The sequence below is a fragment of the Theropithecus gelada genome, unplaced genomic scaffold (genome assembly GCF_003255815.1).
Source record: "Theropithecus gelada isolate Dixy unplaced genomic scaffold, Tgel_1.0 HiC_scaffold_15960, whole genome shotgun sequence".
Taxonomy (NCBI): Eukaryota; Metazoa; Chordata; class Mammalia; order Primates; family Cercopithecidae; genus Theropithecus; species Theropithecus gelada.
The window spans coordinates 44,598-63,864 of record NW_020257725.1 but is presented as its reverse complement, the minus strand read 5'-3'; the positions used below and the strand labels follow the sequence as shown (position 1 = coordinate 63,864).

The 19,267-nt window shown below is 50.2% G+C and overlaps 1 protein-coding gene across 1 annotated transcript in view; it reads right to left on the bottom strand.

Moving 5' to 3' along the window:
• Positions 1-529: 529 nt before the first annotated feature.
• The window catches only part of LOC112617243 (protein KIAA0556-like), a gene marked incomplete at its 3' end in the record, with an annotated part of 37,847 nt that continues 19,109 nt past the window's right edge, over positions 530-19,267 (bottom strand). Inside the window, exons 5-6 of the mRNA XM_025373983.1 lie at positions 6,564-6,695; positions 530-658 (exon numbers count right to left, since the gene is read on the bottom strand). Coding sequence (XP_025229768.1) covers positions 530-658; positions 6,564-6,695 — 261 coding nt within the window. The remainder of the gene's footprint in view (positions 659-6,563; positions 6,696-19,267) is intronic.

Sequence of the window (19,267 nt, the reverse complement as noted above, 5' to 3'; positions counted from 1 at the left end):
ATGACTGCACCACTGTATTCTAGCTCGGGAGACAGAGCAAGATTCTATCTCTTTAAACAAGCAAATAAACAAACAAAATATATATATCCATTCTAGGGGGTAGCAGCCCAGAGGTTTTGTTTGTATGTTTGTTTTGAGACAGGTTCTCTCTCTGTCATCCAGGCAGACGTGCAATAGCACAATCATAGCTCACTGCAACCTTGAATTCCTGGACTCAAGTGATCCTCCAGCCTCAGTTTCTCAAGTAGCTGGGACTGTAGGCACACGCCATCACACCCAGCAAATTTTTTAAACTTTTAGTCGAGACAAGGTCTTGCTATGTTTCCCAGGCTGGTCTCTAACTCCCGAGCCCAAGCCATCCTCCCGCCTCAGCCTCCCAAAGTGCTGGGATTACAGGCATGAGCCACCGTGCCTGCCCTGCGGTTCACTTAGATTCTCTCATGGAGTCCATCTTATGGCAGGCACAGCTGCTTGGCTATGGAAAAGATCCCCAGCCCTTAGGGGTTAGGATGCTGAAAACTGATCTTACCATCACATCCTGAATAGTTAAGAGGATCCTTTCTTTGTCCACGCTGCTTGAAGGGTCAGAATGTCCACATGCATTCAGAAGGGAGATGTTAAAACCACAGGGTTTGGTGCTGGTGGGAGATTTGGTATCCTACGAATAAGCACAGGGAACTGGGCATGGTAAAAGCAACTTCCTGTCCCTGAAGACGTGCTGGGGCCTCGCTCTTCTGTTGGTCTCCCTGCCTCCCATCCCTTTCCTCACTGAATTACCCTCTGCTCTTGCTCCTGAAGTGGATCTGATCGCTCTCATTTCTGCTACATCAACACCATTGCTGGCACACAGCCAGTCAATGCACCAGGATCCAAACTCAGGCCACCAACTCCCAAAACAGTGCTCTAACCCATGGAGCTGTATGGCAGTTGAGTGAGTACCAGTGTAGAAAGATGGCCAAGGTATGTTGTTGAGTTTTTTAAAAAATGGGAGGCCGGGCACAGTGGCTCACATCGGTAATCCCAGCACTTTGGGAGGCTGAGGCAGGCCGATCACCTGAGGTCAGGAGTTCGAGACTAGCCTGGTCAACATGGTGAAATCCTATCTCTACTAAAAATACAAAAATTAGCCAGGTGTGGTGGCGCTTGCCTATAGTCCCAGCTACGTGGGAGGATAAGGCAGGATAATTGCTTGAACCCAGGAGGCAGAGGATGCAGTGAGCCGAGATCTCGCCACTGCACTCCAGCCAGGGCGACAGAGCAAGACTCCGTCTTTAAATAAACAAATAAGTAAGTAAGTAAATGGGGCTGGGCATGGTGGCTTAGCCCTGTAATAACTGAAACTTTGGGAGGCTGAGGTGGGAGGATTGCTTGAGCCCAGGAGTTCAAGACCAGCCAGGGTAACATAGTGGGATATGAGATCCTATCTCTACCAAAAAACCCCCCAACAATTAGCTAGACGTGGTGGTGAGTGCCTGTTGTCTCAGCTGTCAGGGAGGCTGATGCAGGATGACTGCTTTAACTCGGGAGGTAGAGGTTGCAGTGAACTGTGATTGTACTACTGCATTCCAGCCTGGGTGGCAGAGCGAGACTTTGTCTAAAAAAAAAAAAAAAAAAAAAAAAAAAAAAAAAAAAGTGGGATAATCAAATAGCATGGACGGTATAATCCTATTTATGTGAAAATAACCACCAAAAATGTTAAAAAGGCACCCACTCAGAGGTCATTTATATGGTAACCCCAAACCGCAGGAACTGCCCTAAGTTCCTGCTATGGTAACCCCACGCATTGAAATTGCCCTAGGTCTCATCACTGGAATGAATGAAGGAAGACTGAAAGGATGTGCTGCGGAGCCTGGCTGGGGGTGGGGTTGGGGTGGGCTGGCCAAGGATGGTGGCCTTTAGTCGTTTATAAATGTCAGCAATAACAATGACTTTAAGACAGTGAACTGTTATTGTGGGAAAAAACCCGACTCACCCCATGCCACCATCCACCCAGTGGAAAGAACGCTCAGAAGGCATTCCAGAAGACGTCAGGGTGGCCCTGTGTTCCTGTCACCTATCATGCTCTCAGTGACTTCAGAGGTAAGTAGACGTGGGAGACACCACTCACTGGGAACGAGACAGGTCCAGGATATTCTGGATCAATGATCTCTTCTTGGATATAATGAAATATGCTATTTTTAGTCCAGATAGTTATCTACCCATCTACTCACAATAATTATCTCTGGGGCAGTGGGATTATGAAAGGACTTTTCTTTTCTTTGTATCATTTGATTTTTTTTCCTTTTAGAGACGGGATCTTGCTCTGTCACCCAGGCTGGAGTGCAGTGGCATAATTATCGCTTACGGTAGCCTTGTGGGATTTGAATTTTTTGTATCAATTATGCATTATCAGGAAAATAAGTACCATAATTTTTTAACATGCACACTTTGCTTCATTCCTGATACATCAATGGAGACAATTTTTTTTTTTTTTGAGATGGAGTTTCACTCTGTCCCCCAGGCTGGAGTACTGTGGCTCAATCTTGATTCGCTGTAACTTCTGCCTCCTAGGTTCAAGTGATTCTCCTGTCTCAGCCTCCTGAGTAGCTGGGATTACAGATGTGTGCCACCACGCCTGCTTATTTTTGTATTTTTAGTAGAGATGGGGTTTCACCATGTTGGTCAGGCTGGTCTCAAACCCCTGATCTTAAGCGACCCTTCGCCTCCCGAAGAGCTGGCATTACAGATGTGAGCCACGGCGCCTGGCCAGAGACGATACCACTGAAAGGGCGAACATATCATCCATTGCAGCGTACAGCCATGTCCCCAGGAAAGCCAACATAACTAAGACTTGGCACTTTGGCGGAACTCTCTGGAAAGCAGTGTCTTCCTTTCACCAGAGATGTAAAACAGTTTAAACCCTATGATGGTTTCCCCTCAAACTTAAGGAGAATCCCATATCTTTATTTTTGCCCTCAAGCCCCGTGCAACTGACCCGTGGCTGCTTCTCTGACCTCACCTCTACTTAAGTATCACCTCATCAAGGGGAGCCCCTGCACCCTCCATATAAAATAGCAGTCCCTAGCTATTTTTCTCTTCCCCTTCCTATTTTATTTTTCTTATCAGCCCTGTTGTCTCCTTACACATTATACACTTGTTTATCTTCTGCCTTATCCTCAGTGTCTGGAATGGTACCCAGGATGGTGGCACACTGGAGCACACACATCTAAGTAAGGGGACAGCTGTTTCTCAGCTCTGGTCACTGTTGGTGTATAAGAATGTGGACCCCTTGCCTGGGTGTGGTAGCTCATGCCTGTAATCCCAGCACTTTGGGCGGGTGAGGCAGGCAAATCACCTGAGGTCAGGAGTTCGAGACCAGTCTGGCCAACATGGTGAAACCCCATCTCTACTGAAAATGCAAAAATTAGCCAGGCGTGGTGGTCAGCACCTGTAATCCCAACTACTCAGGAAGCTGAGGCAGAAGAATCGCTTGAACCTAGGAGGCAGAGGTTGCGGTGAGCTGAGATCGCACCACTGCACTCCAGCCTGGGTGACAGAGTGAGACAATGTCTCAAAAAAATAAATTAATTAATTAAAATGTCAGCTAGTAATTCACATCTTTTAAAAGCAATGTACAAGTCAACGAGGTGGAGGGCAACAGAACATGTCTGCAGCAAGCCAGTCTGTGAACTCAGAGAAGCTATGAAATTGAAGTTCACGGAAGATGTGATTAAAGGTGAGAGGCTGGTGTGTTTCAACAGTGAAGGTCAGATGAAAAGTACACATGGGGACATGCATTTCCTCTTGCTCCATTTCAGGCTGCGCTTGCAAACGGTGTGAGGTGGCTGAGTATACTTAGCCACGTGCCTCTTTTTTTTCCCCTGTTCAGATTGCATCTCTTAAGGCTTCTGCCTTTGCTGAAAACTGGCATTGCCATTTTATTCTTTCACTTTGCAGGAAAATAACTCCAAGAGGAAATTGACTGTGAAGCCTTATGGAGTGCCCCCTCAAGATGGGGAAAAAGAAGAGAGAGAAATATAATCAAGCACTCAGAGTGGAGAAAATTAAGTGCTGGCGGAGCAGCAGGAATGCCTATGCGGAGCACGTGCACAAAAGGATGCTAATGGGACTTAATGCTGCTGCCTCGCCTTGTGGGGAGCTTGGGAGCTCGCAAAGGAAGGGCTGTATGTTAATTTAATGAGAGGTGCCCAATGCTTGACCAAAGGCAAACTACCACGGCCTCTTGTTTGAAGGGCACACACACATCTGGGGCTGGGACTGTAACAGACTGTGCTTGGCTAAAAACCAGCCTCCCAATTAAGAGAAATTGATGGCTGTTTTGCACAGACTGATCCTGAGCAGGGGGCGGTTTGGTTCAAAAGCAGATTGTCTGTGTTGTTTGGGATTTGAGTTTTAAAGGTAATAAAGTCCACAATTTTGCCTACTGTTTAACCCCACTTTAATGGACTAGGCAGAGAAACAAAGTCGTTGGATCGTTCCATAGAAAAGGACTTTTATGTTCTGTTTCAGGGAAACAAAAATTTCCAACATACTGGGGTTTTTTGCAACCAGGATGTGAAACGAAGTGATCCTTGCTCTTTATCTGTCTTTCCTTTATCAGCAAATAAGGAAGCGCAAGCATGCAACCAAAATCAGAGGAACATTTCCTGGACAGCATTCCCATCTCCTGTAAGAGTGCTTCTCACTTCATAAAAGTGACACGCAGAAGCAAGACTGCCTTTGTGGTGATGTCACTGAATCTGCAGCTGGGACCCAGAGTTGAACAAACGCCGCTCTGGCAAACAGGGCAGGGTCTGGTTTAGCAACTTGACTTTGACCTACCACCTCTGGATAATTTTGCTTCTACATAACTATGGAGATGATCTACTCATTCTATTTATAAAAATAATGCCCTTGGAGTAAACCCCAACTATCCACTCCTACTTCCACCCTGGCCCAGGTCTGTTCTGCCCCAGTGCACCTAATTTTCCTTTGTTCTTTATCCCCCTCATTCACACTGTGCCTGCATCCTGCTCCTTGAACAAGCCTGGCCTCAAGCTATTGCACTTGCTGCTTCCTCTATCTGGAATGCCTTTCTCATTGGTCCTTGCTGAGACACTCCTTTTTTTTTTTTTTTTTTTTTTTTTGACACAGTTTCACTGTATCGCCCAGGCTGGAATGCAGTGGTGCAGTCTTGGCTCACTGCAACCCCCGCCTCCCGGGTCCAAGTGATTCTCCTGTCTCAGCCTCCCAAGCAGCTGGGGTTATAGGCACACACCACCACGCCCAGCTAATTTTTGTATTACAAGTAGAGATGGGGTTTCAACATGTTGGCCAGGCTGGTCTTGAACTCCTGACCTCAGGTGATCTGCCCACCTTGGCCTCCCAAAGTGCTGGGATTACAGGCGTGAGCCACAGCGCCTGGCCCCAGGTCACTCCTAATCCATCAGGCTTCAACTGAAATGTCATGCTGGAAAGAGGCCTGCCTTCTCTCTCTCTCTTGGCTAACACTGCCTTCTCTCCCACGGCATCTTGCTGTCCCATCTTTCTCTTCTGTTTTCTTCAGAGAACTTATTGATACCTGAAAGGATCTCATCATTTATTTCTCGCTTTTTTCTTCATTGTCTGTCTCCCCTTTGGAACATAAGTTGCTTAAAAACAGGCACCTCACTGGGTGCGGCCCATGCCTGTAATCCCAGCTACTCAGGAAGCTGGGGTGAGAGGATGGCTTGAGCCCAGGAGTTCAAGGCTGCAGTGAGCTATGATCGTACCAGTGCGCTCCAGCCTGGGTGACAGAGCACAATTCCGTCTTTAAAAAAATAATACAAAAATAAAAAAGTATAGGCACCTCTTCAGTTTTGTTCATTTCTGAATCTCTGGTGCCTAGGACACAGCCTGATGGTCAGTGAGAGGTGCTTAACAGATGCTTGTGGAAGGAAGGACTGGGATATACTTTTGCAGTTCAAAGGATTTCAGGAATGAAATGGCAATCTGAGGAAGGGGAGTAAAATGTCCTGTTGTCAACTTTGTAAGCTGCTAAACCGACATGGACTCCAAGCTAAAGCTGTGTAGGCCTCTAGGCTTTTAAACCTGTGGCTCCTGCTGCCCTGGGGGTGGTATGTGGAATATTCATCAGGTGCAAGTATACATAGGTGGACAGGCTGAGCATCAGCAATTCCTGCCTACCCTCACCAACTTGCCCCTCAAACTCTTACCCAGCTTTTAGGACCCAAGACAAAAGTCACTTCCTCTAGGAAGCCTTCCAGGATCCTCTCTCTCCTCTGTCTGCACCATGCTCTGCCCCAACTTCTGCATTCTCTCGCTGTACAGGGACTATGTGCTAGTGACCCTTAGAGGTCAGACCCTGGCCTCACCAACCCCTGGTCACTGGATGCCTCTGAATGCTGACCTCTAGCCCAAGGTCTGCTCATCAAACTGTGTGAAATGAACGCAAGAGTGAAGGAACACAGTGGCGAGTGAAGGACAGAATAAATAAACGTCAGAAAGTGCCCCGAGAGGCCACTGCAGCACCGAGCCTCACTGTCCTTCAGGTGCCCCGAGCGCAAGGCCAAGGTCATCCCTACCTGCGGACGATCCTCAGAAGTGTTGTTTGCCTGGACAGTCACATCCCCACACAGCTCAAAATCATCAGAATAGTCCACAGGAGGTTCGATGTGGAGCCGCGGGCCAGCTTCTGTTCTGATCTGCACAGATTTCTGTACAAAAATGCAGACCGTCTCAGATAAGGTGGAATGAGGTCTATTCCTCTGCGGGGCAGGGACTGGCGCTGGAGAGGTGCAGCCAGGATCTACGGGCTTAGATACCAAGGGTGGTGTGCCTGCACACAACAGCAGTGGTGTCACGATGGGCATGGGCCACAGACCTCCTTCTCATCCAGGCCAGCACTGGATGGCCATGCCACCTCGCTCAACAGTCTACTGCTTCCTGCTATCCAAAGAACGTGCAGGAGAATTTTTTAAAATAACTTTTTGGTTGGAAATTCTGGGTTTTTTTGGTTTGTTTTGCTTTTTGGTTTTTTACTTCTCACTCTGTTGTGCAAGCTGGAGTGCCATGGTGCAGTCTTGGTTCTGCAACCTCTACCCGCCAGGTTCAAGTAATTCTCCTGCCTCAACCTCCTGAGTAGGTGGAATGACAGACAACGGCAACCACGCGGCGAATTTTTGTATTTTTAGTAGAGACGGGGTTTTGCCACGTTGGCCAGGCTGGTGTTGAACGCTTGGCCTTAAGTGATCTGCTTACCTCGGCCTCCCCAACTGCTGAGATTACAAGCATGAGCCACTACGCCCAGCCAGTTGGAAATTCTTTATCAGGAGACTTTTAGTAGGTGTTAAACTTCTCAAAAAGGGCTTTGTGGTCAAGGCATGGTAGCTCATGCCTGTAATCTCAGGATTTTGGAAGGCCGAGGCAGGAGGATCACTTGAGGCCAAGAGTTGGAGCCCAGCCTAGGCAACATAGTGAGACTCCCATCTCTACAAAAAATTAAAAAATTAACCAGGTGGCAGGGCCTGGTGCCTCACACCTGTAATCCCAGCACTTTGGATGGCTGATGTGGGTGGATCACCTGAGGTCAGGAGTTTGAGACTAACCTGATCAAGATGGAGAAACCCCGTCTCTACTAAAAATACAGAATTAGTCGGGTGTGGTGGCGCTTGCCTGTAATCCCAGCTACTCAGGAGGCTGAGGCAGGAGAATCGCTTGAACCCGGGAGGCAGAGGTTGCAGTGAGCCGAGATCACGCCATTGCACTCCAGCCTGGGCAACAAGAGCAAAACTCCATTTCAAAAAAAAAAAAAAAAAATTAGCCAGGTTGGTAGTGTGTGCCTGTAGTCCTAGCTACTCCAGAGGCTGAGGTGGGAGGATCGCTTGAGCCCAGCAGTTCGAGGCTGCAGTGAGCCAAGATCGCACTACTGCACTCTAGCCTGGATGACAATGTGACACCCTGTCTTTAAATAAAAGAAAGGGGGGGCTTTGTGATTAGACTTGTTTGGGAAACCCTGGCCTACACATGCACACTGCAGATATCCTAAAATGAAATACAGTATGGGACATTTCCCAAACTTTCTGGACTGTGGACACTTCAGACTGGGGCCTCTCTTTTTTCTAGTAATCCTTGGATCGTTCTTTGGGAAGGAAACTCATTGTGTGATCGGTGTGGCCGATTACAGAGTCCCCTCCAATGTCCACTTTCCTGTTCTTCTATTGCCTGGAGTTCCAGATGTGCATATGGAGTCCCAGCCTCCCCTGCAGCTAAGAGGAACCGCGTGAACACATTCTGACTCACGAGCTGTGGGTGGGAGGGAGGGATGTGAATTGCATCTTCCAGGTGTCTCCTTAAAGGGCAGGGACCAGCCTCCCCAAGCCCTGCAGCTTCTCCTGCCAGCTGCAATGGGGAGGTGGGAGTGAGGTGACTGGTGCTGGGGGAAGGAAAGCAACATCTGGAGGATGGTCAGAGTAACAGGCGTTCCTCGGTGACCGCATGGAGCAGGGCGAGTGCTCCCATCTAAGCAGTGTTGTGTCAGAGACAACAGCTTTCATGCTGTTCAAGCCACTGGTATTTGTGTCTCCCTGCTGGAGCAGCCAAACCTGTACTTTAACTGATATACCTGGCATGCAAGGTTCCCTACAATGTGGCCACAGCCCACCTTCCTGCCCTGGTTGCTGCACAGACAACCACACACCTGATAATTAGGCCAAACAAAAGGGCTTCTGGGGCTTTTGGATCTGCAGCTCCATCAGTCCAGCTTCCAGGCTGTGTCCTTCGGGAAACACCTCCTTTGTTTTCCTCTGGGACCCAATTTCCTCCCAACTCTCAGTCCACATGTGGCCCCATGGTGGGGATTTGAGGCAGGCCTGGCCAATCTGCCCATTCCACCCTCACAACACACTACGGCCAGCCAGTTCAGGGATAGAAACAGACCTAAGGCAGCAACGAGAACAGCCCTGGATTCCTGTTAGAGCCATGGGAAGGAGGTGCTCTCTTCCTGCGGGATGTGAAGCTAGAGGGACGTCTATCAGGAGCTGCTGGGGACCATCCTATCCCTAACAAAGAGCAAAGAGAGCTGAGAGGCTGAAGCAGAGTCCTGATGGGTTTTAGAACCCCTGGATCCAGCTGCACCTGAAGCAAGCCCCACTGAAATATTCTCCTTTTTTGCTTAAACCAGTGTGAAGATGAATAAAGGTATCTGTGACAGTCTTGGCCCTCCCTTGTACCCTAAACTCTCCCACCTTTGTGCCTCTGCTCACGCTGTTCTCCCAATCCGAATGCCATCCTCCCAAATCTGTTCCATGCATCCAAACCCTAACTAGCTTTGGAGACAATGCTCTCTGCCTACCCAGTATCTGTCGGCTGCCTGACTCTACTGAGGTGGCCCTGTGCCCCACTAAGATGGTCACATTGCTGGGGGCCTTTGCAGCTAGGGATGGCCATGAGATCCACGTGTGGCAATGCTAGTGGTTAGGAGTCTACAAGGCAGAGCTTCAGAGAAAACTCTGTCTTCCTGGTAATCAGTAGAGACTCAGTGCAGACAGGACTTCTGCCCTTTACCCTTCTACCCTTCTTCCTGGCTGGAATGGGGATGGGATGTTTGGGAACACAGAAGTTATCTCGTGAGAATGGGGAAGAAAGCCACACACCAAAGAAGGCCCAGTGCAACAGAAGAGCTGGGTTCCTGGTGGCATCACCCACCCATGCCACCAGCGTGCCTCCAAATGCATTGTTCACAAGTGAGGAAAACAGCAGCTGTGGTCTCTAAGCTGCAGTATTCTAGTTTCTGTTGCAAGCAGCTCAACTCCATCCCACTTGCTAACCCACGCTGGCCACTTGTTACTTTTGTGTTTCTGTTACTGTGGCTCCTGTGTGGTGAAGGGCCTGGGTTCTAGACTCAGGCAGGCTACGCAATTCCTGGAACTCTGATGCTTACTCCCTGTGTGACCTTGAGCAAGTCACCTAGCCTCCCTGAGCACCGGCTTCCAAATCTGTTAAGACGGCACTCATGAATCTTCATTAGAGGGCTGCCACAAAGATGACACGCAGCGACGCAGGTGAGCCCTCGGCTGGGGCTTTGGCACACAGCACCTCAGGGCTACACCTATTTACATGGCATCAACTCTGCACAGGTCACTAGACTGCCTCTCAGGTGTATGTTTCATTTGGCATAGCCCCCAAAAGCCAGCCAACCATGTCCTCTGGTAGTGAACCAGAGAAACTGCCACCTGCTCTGAGGCTGGAGGTAAAGCTGATTGTGTTGGACTCAGTAAGCAGGGCCAGGGCTGGCTTGAGGGAAGCAAGGTGCTCAGGGTGTGATATTGAAGGGGGTCTCACTCTCAGGCACCGACCCGCCCATGCACAAATCTGAGCATGAGGCCTCCTTTAATATTCTGCTCCAGGTGCCTTACTTACTTCACCCTGTCCTGGCCCTATTGCTGAAAGATAGAACAGGATACAGAGTATGTGCATGAACTCTAAGACTCACATAAGGGGTACTCAAGGGTAATGGGGCTGGGCAAGGTGACTCATGCCTGTAATCCCAGCACTTTGGGAGGCTGAGATGGGAGGACTGCTTGAGTCCTGGAGTTTGAAACCAATCTGGGCAATATAGTGAGACCTCATCGCTAAAAAAATAAATAGATAAATTATCCGGGTGTGGTGATACGTGCCTGTAGTCCCAACTACTTGGGAGGCCAAGGCAAGAGGATCACTTGAGCCCAGGAGTTCGAGGCTGCAGTGAGCTATGATCACATCACTATGCTACAGCCTGGGTGACAAAGCGAGATCCTGTCTCTAAAGAAAAAGTGAGCAAAGAAGGGCTCAGAGAAGGACAAGTGACTAAAAGAAAAATGACGCAGGGGGAAATTGAGAGAGAAGCCCTCTGTGGGAGCCTGTGAATGGGGGTGGCACCCAGCCAGATGCCCACTAGGGCTGTTATCATAGAAGGCTCTGGAGTTAGGAGGGGCTGGGGAAGGCATGATCAAGATTATGTCTTTGGCCGGGCACAGTGGTTCACACCTGTAATCCCAGCACTTTGGGAGGCTGAGGCGGGCAGATCACTAGAGGTTAGGAGTTCGAGACCAGCCTGGCCAACATGGTGAAACCCTGTATCTACCAAAAATACAAAAATTAGCCAGGTGTGGTGGTATGTGCCTATAGTCCCTGGTACTTGGGAGCCTGAGGCAGGAGAATCGCTTGAGCCTGGCAGGTGGAGGTTGCTGTGAGCCGAGATCTTGCTACTGTACTCCAGCCTGGGCAACAGAGTGAGACTCTGTAAAAAAAAAAAAAAAAGATTATGTCTCTGGAAGATGAACTAGGGAGAAATTGGCCCTAGAAAAAGCAATTTCCTAGAACTGTCCTAGAAGCAGCAAAAAAATAAAAATAAAAAAGAAGAAAAAGGGGGAGTGGTGTTGGTGGTAATTAGGACATGCATTTCCCTTGAAGCCCTGGAGTTAGAATCCTTCGCCCCCTGTAATATTCAATTCCCTGCAGGTTTAGTAAACCTAAGGATTATCTAGATGATGAAGAAAATGATGTCAGAGTCTTACTGACCTACCGGATTCTAGTAGTTTAGACAGAACTCCTTTCAGATCCAAGTTCACAATGCCCCGCTCCCCCATCAATGCTTTCACACTATGTGCCATGTCACTGGGTGCCACTCCAAGCACTCAGGTGCATTCACTCATTTAGTTTCTTTTTTTTTTTTGAGACAGTCTCACTCTAACTGTTACCCAGCCTGGAGTGCAGCGGGGCAATCTTGACTCACTGCAACCTCTGCCTCCTGGGTTCAAGCAATTCTCCTGCCTCAGCCTCCTGAGTAGCTGGGATTACAGATGCCCGCCACTGGGCCCAGATAATTTTTGTATTTTTAGTAGAGACAGGGTTTTGCCAAGTTGGACAGGCTGGTCTCAAACTCCTGACCTCAGGTGATCCACCCGCCTTGGCCTCCCAAAGTGTTGGGATTACAGGCGTGAGCCACAGCGCCTGGCTGCTCATTTAGTTCTCAAAGCAACCCAAGGAGGAAACTGAGTCACAAGGGTGTAGGCCACTTGCCCAAGGCCACACAGCGAGGAAGTTGCACAGCCTAATCACAGACCTGACACTAAACCAAAGATGGGCCGATACTTCCTATAAGGGGCCAGAGAGTATTTTAGACTTTGCAAGCTATATGGTCTCTGTTAGGATACTCAGCAACCCTACTGCAGCTCAAAAGCAGCCATGGGCAGTGACTAAAGAAATGGGCATGGCTGTGTTCCAATAACACTTTATTTACAAATACGGGCTGAGGCTAGATTTGGCCCAAGGGCTATAGTTGTGGATGAACCCTTGTTCTAAATCACCATGCTGTACTGCCCCCAGCAGGCATGTTGAAGAATAAATGTGCCCTACCTGGGCTGGGTGTGGTGGCTCACACCTCTAATCCCAGCTCTTTGGAAGGCCGAGGCGGAAGGATTGTTTGAGGACAGGATTTTGAGAGCAGCCTGGGCAACATGGTGAGATTTTGTCTCTACAAAAAAAAAAAAAATTAAGAAACAATGTGTCCAGCCTGGGCTACAGTGGCCTTTGGACAGGCATTAGAGAATTTCCCTGGCTGGGTGCGGTGGCTCACACCTGTAATCCCAGAACTTTGGGAAGCCGAGGCAGGCAGGCTACCTGAGGCCCCAGGAGTTTGAGACCAGCCTGGCCAGCATGGCGAAACCCTGTCTCCACTAAAAATGCAAAAAGTTAGCCAGCATGGTGGCACACATCTGTAATCCCAGCTACTCAGGAGGCTGAGGTAGCAGAATCGCTTGAACCCAGGAGGCAGAGGGTGCGGTGAGCCGAGATCACACCACTTCATTCCAGCCTGGGCAACAGAGCGAGATCTCAAAAAAAAAAAACCAAAAAGAAAAAACAAAAAACAAAAAAACACAAAAGAAAAAGAAAAACAAAAAGAAAAGAAAAAAAGAAAAAAAGAGGAGGAATTTCCCGAGCATATCTAACACAAAAAAGGAGGCAGGGGCTGAGTTACAGACCATTTGAAGAAAAGATCTTAGAGAGACGGTGGAAAGGGCTGAAGAAAAGCAGCTAGGGATTCTCCCTGGGAGAACAGGGAGGAGGCGGGGTGCAGCACGACCCCGCCTTCCTATAGAAGACAGGTTGCTTGCAGATGCCCCTCCGGACTCCCAGTGGCCCCTGCTGTTTCCACTTTCTTCGCTCCTCAGCTTGACCATCTGTCCCATGTTGCCCTGGGCTCCAGCTCCACATATGGCGCAGCTTCCTCCCAGGCCCCATCAACTCGCTCTTAGGACATGCGTTAGCCTCGGCGCTAGGGCCCGTGGAAGGAAAGCACTACCCAAACATATAACCAACACCGACCGTTTCCAGTCCCGGAGATTCCTGGAGGTCTTCCTGCCTCGACTGAGATGAAGCTGTAAAGGCTTTGAAGTTCATCATTGATTTGAATTTTCCACCATACCTCCTAGAACGCTCCTCCCTCCTCCCCAGAAACTACTCAATTAACATCCAAACACTAGGAGGCCTTCCAGCTGGGGAAGAGATGGCTTGAGTGGGGACAAGGAGAAGGGACCACGGGGCACGGGGCCCAGGCCTGAATAGCTGCCTGACTCACCAGCACTGGCCAGGGCCTGGGGTGTTGCCTGGCCTCCCCATGGGTTTCTAGCCCTTTGTCCAGAGAAAGGGGGCCCGGACTAGGGCCCTGCTACTCTAAGTGTGGTCCACGGACCAGCAGCACTGGTTATCTCCTGGGAATTTGTGAGAAATGCAGAATTCCAGGCTTCTCCTTTGCCCTGGGAATCAGAATGTGAATCTGAGCAAGATCCCAGGTAATTTATACGCACGCACATTCAATTTCCAATAGCATATCAGGAGATTGACGGGGCTTTGTTGTGGAAGCCGTTGTTTCTGCCTGTCCAGCACACACTCCCCTGTGTTTGGTAAAAGCCCTGTTTGGTAAAAGCACCCTACTTTTGCTTTTTGAGATGGTGTCTTGCTCCCCACTTCCTGCCCGGGCCCCAAGAGGTTCACATGGCACTGAGCCGTCGCCAGGGGTGGATGAGCACGTGACCCAGGTCTAGCCAATCAGAGTATGCGATTCCCCTGGCCCCCAGTGATTGGGTGACTGGTTCTGGGGCGCGGAAGAGACGTGGTAGCAGAGCGGCGGAACCTAAGTGGGCAGCTGCTGGTGGCCTGTCTTGCTACCACATGGGGCACAGGGGAGTTGAGAGATGAAGAATAGGCCATTACATCGTTTGAGCTCCTGGACCCTAGATAACAAGAATCGGGATGAACAACTCTGCTAGCCTTGGATTTGAATTGAAAGCATGAAAGAGAGCTCTAATGTTCAAGGAAAGCCCTGGCCTCTCTCTCTTCTTTTTTTTGAGACAGAGTCTCACTCTGTTGCCCAGGCTGGAGGGCAATGGCGCTATCTCAGCTCACTGCAACCTCTGCCTCCCGGGTTTAGGCAATTATCCTGCCTCAGCCTCCCGAGTAGCTGGGATTACAGACATTCACCACCACGTCCGGCTGATTTTTTTGTATTTTTAGTAGAGACAGGGTTTCACCACGTTGGCCAGGCTGGTATCGAACTCCTGACCTCAGGTGATCCACCCGCCTCGGTCGCCGAAAGTACTGGAAGTGTGGTCTAAGAGTACTAAGTGGGATTACAGGCGTGAGCCACCGCGCTTGGCCTCTTTCTCTTCTACGGTTTTCCCATCTTCCCTTTAGCACCACTGCTCACCTCGCGGAGGTGTCAGGACCCAGGTTTGCAGTCGGCATTAAGGCACTGAATCAGCAAGCTTTTACTGAGCACCGACTGCATACAAGGTTTTGAAAACACAGGAAGATACAAAAAAGAAAAAAAAAAATGTTTTAAAACCAATGCCCTGCCCTCAAGGAGGTCACACAGCACACATAATGGGAGAATGTGTTTATGAAGCAACATGTGACAAAATTAATGTGGTCCAGAAAGAGTTTCTAATGCTGAGTGGGTGCTGGAGAGGGGAATAAATAGTCCCTCCATCTGGCCTGCTCTCCCGCCCCCAGCCCCAGGGAGGCTCCTCTGCCACCACTGGGAGGAGATTGAAAGCAGCCCTGCCCACACGGAAGGCTCACCTCCAGTGAGCAGCCTGGGCTGGCAGGTTCCAACCCAGCCCCCCAGGCCGTGCATGGCTCCCTGCCTCCCACCTCCACGCCCTTGCAAGGGATGATGACTGTGCACCTGGCTGGCTCCCCGCTTGGCACGCTGCTGTACCTGAGTGGGTGTTTCGAAGCGGCTGCTCTTTCCTGCCTACTTGCAGCACCCAGACCTGGGTAGACCCTGGCAGTATCAATCATATGCAGGAGGAGGATTTAAAAGCCCTGACACTCCAAAATCCATGTTCCTTTTTGCCAGCCCAAGGCCAGCTTATTTCATACCCAGCCCACACTCAGCCCAGTTCATGCCCAGAGTTACTTGTTCATATCTGCCACCCCTCTTCGCAAAGTGTTCTAAAAGGTGTGCATTAAAGCTTATTGTCAAGTAGAAAAAAAGAGCAAGGCTGGGGGCTGCCCCACATGGTTGTGCAGGTTGTGCAGTATGCAAATGGCTCCCTCTAGAGGTAGGAGAGCTCTAAAACACTGACAAAGGCAGGTCTAGGGTGGGGAGGTCCGGCTGACTTGATGTGTTCATCCCCGGTTTGTCTTATCTGTTAGAAATAGCAGCGCTCCCCACTCTGACAGTCTGTGTTGTGCAAGGTCACTGGAAAGGCCAATGCTTTATGGCTTGTTTCATTTGTTGTCCTCACTGCAGGGGTTTCAGAACTCAGAAGGAAGATAACAAGAGACAGGGCCCCCAACACTTCCTATTTTCACTTGTGAGATTTTCTGAAGGTGCTGAAGCTGCACAGGCCACAACAGGACACAGGATATGGTGGCTGAGTGAGAGCAAAGCCTCTGCTTTAACAATTGCAATGAACTTGCTTTAGAGACCTTTAAGGAAAGCCCACCCCACAGTAAATTGCTGGAAGGCCAATCCCTTCACTAGCAATTTAATGCTAAGAGCCGATGACGTTCATCAAATCTGACAGCATTTTGGTAAACGACGGCTCTGTTGATTAGGCCGCTGTCCACCCAAGTATTACAAGGCTGAGGAAGCCATAAATCTTAATCCACAGATAGCAGCAGAAAGATCTAAGGCCCAGAAGTGGTGGGGGGAAAAGGACAGTATGAATAAGAGGCCATATATCACCACCAGCCCATTCCACAGGGAAGGCGGCAGCTCGGGAGCCCAACACAGCCCTCGCCATGATCTTCCCCAAACCCCCAGGAATCGGAGGGGTTCGGGAAGCGTTTTTACAGGTGGAGGTCATCAGCATCTTAGCCAGCAGGCAGCGTTGGGATGACTCGGTAACCTTCTGACCAAAGGATCTGGAGGCCAGTACACCTGACGCAGCCCCTCCTGTCAGGGCAGCTCTACCCCAATGTGCTTTCTTACTATTGGGTGAGATCATAAGAAGAGAAACCTGTTCTCCTGGAGGCAGTGAATGGATTGGGCTTGGTCAGTAGAAACAGTGTGTGTGATTCAAGAGAGTTTCAGGGCTGGGTGCAGTGGTTCACGCTTGTAATCCCAGCACTTTGGGAGGTCAAGGTGGGTGGATCGCATGAGCCTGGGAGTTCAAGACCAGTGTGGGCTATATAGCAAGAACCTGTCTAAAAAAAAAAAAAAAGAAGAAAAAGAAGAAGAAGAAGAAAAAGAAAAAAAAAAAAAAATCCAGCAAGACAGCCAGGAAGCCAGGAGGAGAGTTTAGAGGCTGAACGGGGAGGCAAGGGGGCTGTGCGGACTGTGAAGAAAGCTGCGACTGCAGGCGCTCACTGTGCACTGGGACCACTGCATCCCACCACGGTGTCCCCAGATGACCGACGTGAATACACAAGGCGACCGTGTGGCCCTGCTGATCTCTCCCGGTTGGCACTGCCCTACAAGAGAAACCCCAAGACTGGGAGGGGACAGTGGTCCCTCTCTTGGTGGAGTAGCTTCTGAGAACTGGCCACTGGCCATTGGGGACTTGGCTGCCTTGACCACTCTGCCTACCCTCGGCTACCTCTAAGCATGGCAGGAGCCCATCCAAAAGGGTTAGGATAGAAAGATTGTCTTCCTCTCCATGCCACGCACCCAAGACTCTGTCTCCATGGACTGTCTACCATGGAGAAACTTTGGACTTAACTCCACTTCTTGGAGCCAGAGCAAACCAATCCAGCCCGTCTTCCTCATGACGGTAATAATAGTATAGCTGGCACGCCCAGCCTATTCACTCTTCTGCCTCCAGCCTTCTTGACAAGAAGCTACAGGACTCATGGTTCCTGCTCATGTGGCCACGGCAGGCAGGGTTTACATCAAATGACCTGGTTTCTGAGGGGCTCCAGTCATAGCCGACTGAGGTAGGAGGGGGTGCCTCATCCAGGCTAAGCAGGAGCAGCCCAAGCCATGCCCTGAGAAAGAGATGACCTGAGAGATTCAGACTGTCTCTGTCTTGGAAACTTTCAACTAACAAATATGGAGGGAGTGCAAAACCACACGTGGAGAAGGCACAATGGATCAGGGGAACACTGAAGCTATGAGTTGGCGGCAGCTCAGGGACAGGGAACAGAGGTGCAAGGACGGGGGCTGGGGAAGGTTGGTGGAGAGAGAGGGAGCCCTGCTTCAAAGGCTTCCTGCTCCTCCTGTAGCCCCTTGCCCCCGTGGGCGGTCCTTTCTGTACACATGAACCCAAAACATGAACCCAAACATGGCGCTTTACTGTTTCAACCCTCTTGGAAATTCCTCACATTTAGATTGAAATCCAAACTTCCTCCTGTGGTCTTCTAGGCCCCGCATGGCTGGTTCTTCCTACCTACAACCCTGACACCCTCATCTCCACCCTTTCTGCCAGCCTGTCCTGATCACCCCGCCTCCTTTTAGCCTGTGCCCAGTGCCCGCTGCCCTCACTGTCCCCTCACCTGAAACACTCCCCCAGCCACAGATCTTTCCGGGGCTGGCTCCAGGTAACTCTCAGGCTCTGGCTGCGATGGGGTCCCTTAGGAGGCTGTGCTGCACACCTCACTGAAAAAACGCTTCCCTGACACCTTCTCTTTCAGGCTGCTGTCCTCTGTCCTTCCTTCGTAGCACTGTCTCCCGACTCACTTGCTTGCCTTTGGTCCTTTGCCTTCCCAACCTCCCCACCTGCTCCCCATCAATACGAGCTCCAGGAAGTCAGGGCTGGCCTCACTGCTCGAAACCCGGCAGCTGTAAGTGCCAAAACTGAGTATGTGCTCAATACATGAGCACAGAATGAATGAAGTAAAGTATGAGTGAGCAAAGGAACATACTAGAGTGAAGGGCCCTGAGGCCTCCAGGCCCAGCTGCCCTCCCCATCTGCCCCGCCACTGATTAAAACAACAACAGTCAGTACCATTCACTGACTATTTCTCCTGTGCCAGGCACTGCTTCAGCCTCTCTCCAAACATGGGCCCATCTGATCCTCATTAATTGCCCTCATTAATTACCATTACCAACCCCACATGACAAATGAGAGAGCAGGCACCAAGGGGTTAAGCATCTTAGCCACTGTGCAGCTGGCAGGAGGTGGAGCCAAGACTTTGCACTGGGGCTGCTGGAAGGTTCCAGGGTCTGTGCTCTTAGCCATTCCTCTGGACATGTCTGTCACCTGTTCCCACCTGAAGCAGCAGGCATCCCCTGCTGATGGACCACCTGTAATGCACGCTGCACACGCTCCACTCCAGCAGCCCTGGGAGGTTTCACTGATGATGAAATTGAAGCTCAGACTGGTTACATGGCCAGCTCCAGAGCACACAGCTCACAGGAGTCACATGGCCAGATCTGGCGCACATAACTTAGAGAGATTACCTGGCCAGCTCCGGGGCACACAGCTCAGAGAGGTTACACAGCCAGCTCCGGGGCACACAGCTCACGGAGGTTACATGGCCAGCTCTGGGGTGCACAGCTCAGAGAGGCTACACAGCCAGCTCCAAGACACACAGCTCAGAGAGGTTACTCAGCCAGCTCTGGGGCACACAGCTCAGAGAGGTTACTCAGCCAGCTCCAAGACACATAGCTCACGGAGGTTACATGGCCAGCTCCAAAACACACAGCTCACTGAGGTTACACAGCCAGCTCCGGGGCACACAGCTCAGAGAGGTTACACAGCCAGCTCCAGGGCACATAGCCAGTGAGCAGTCTAATGCCTATTCCTCCCATCCTCCAGGGGCCACAAATTCTTTTTTTTTTTTTTTTTTTTTTTTTTTT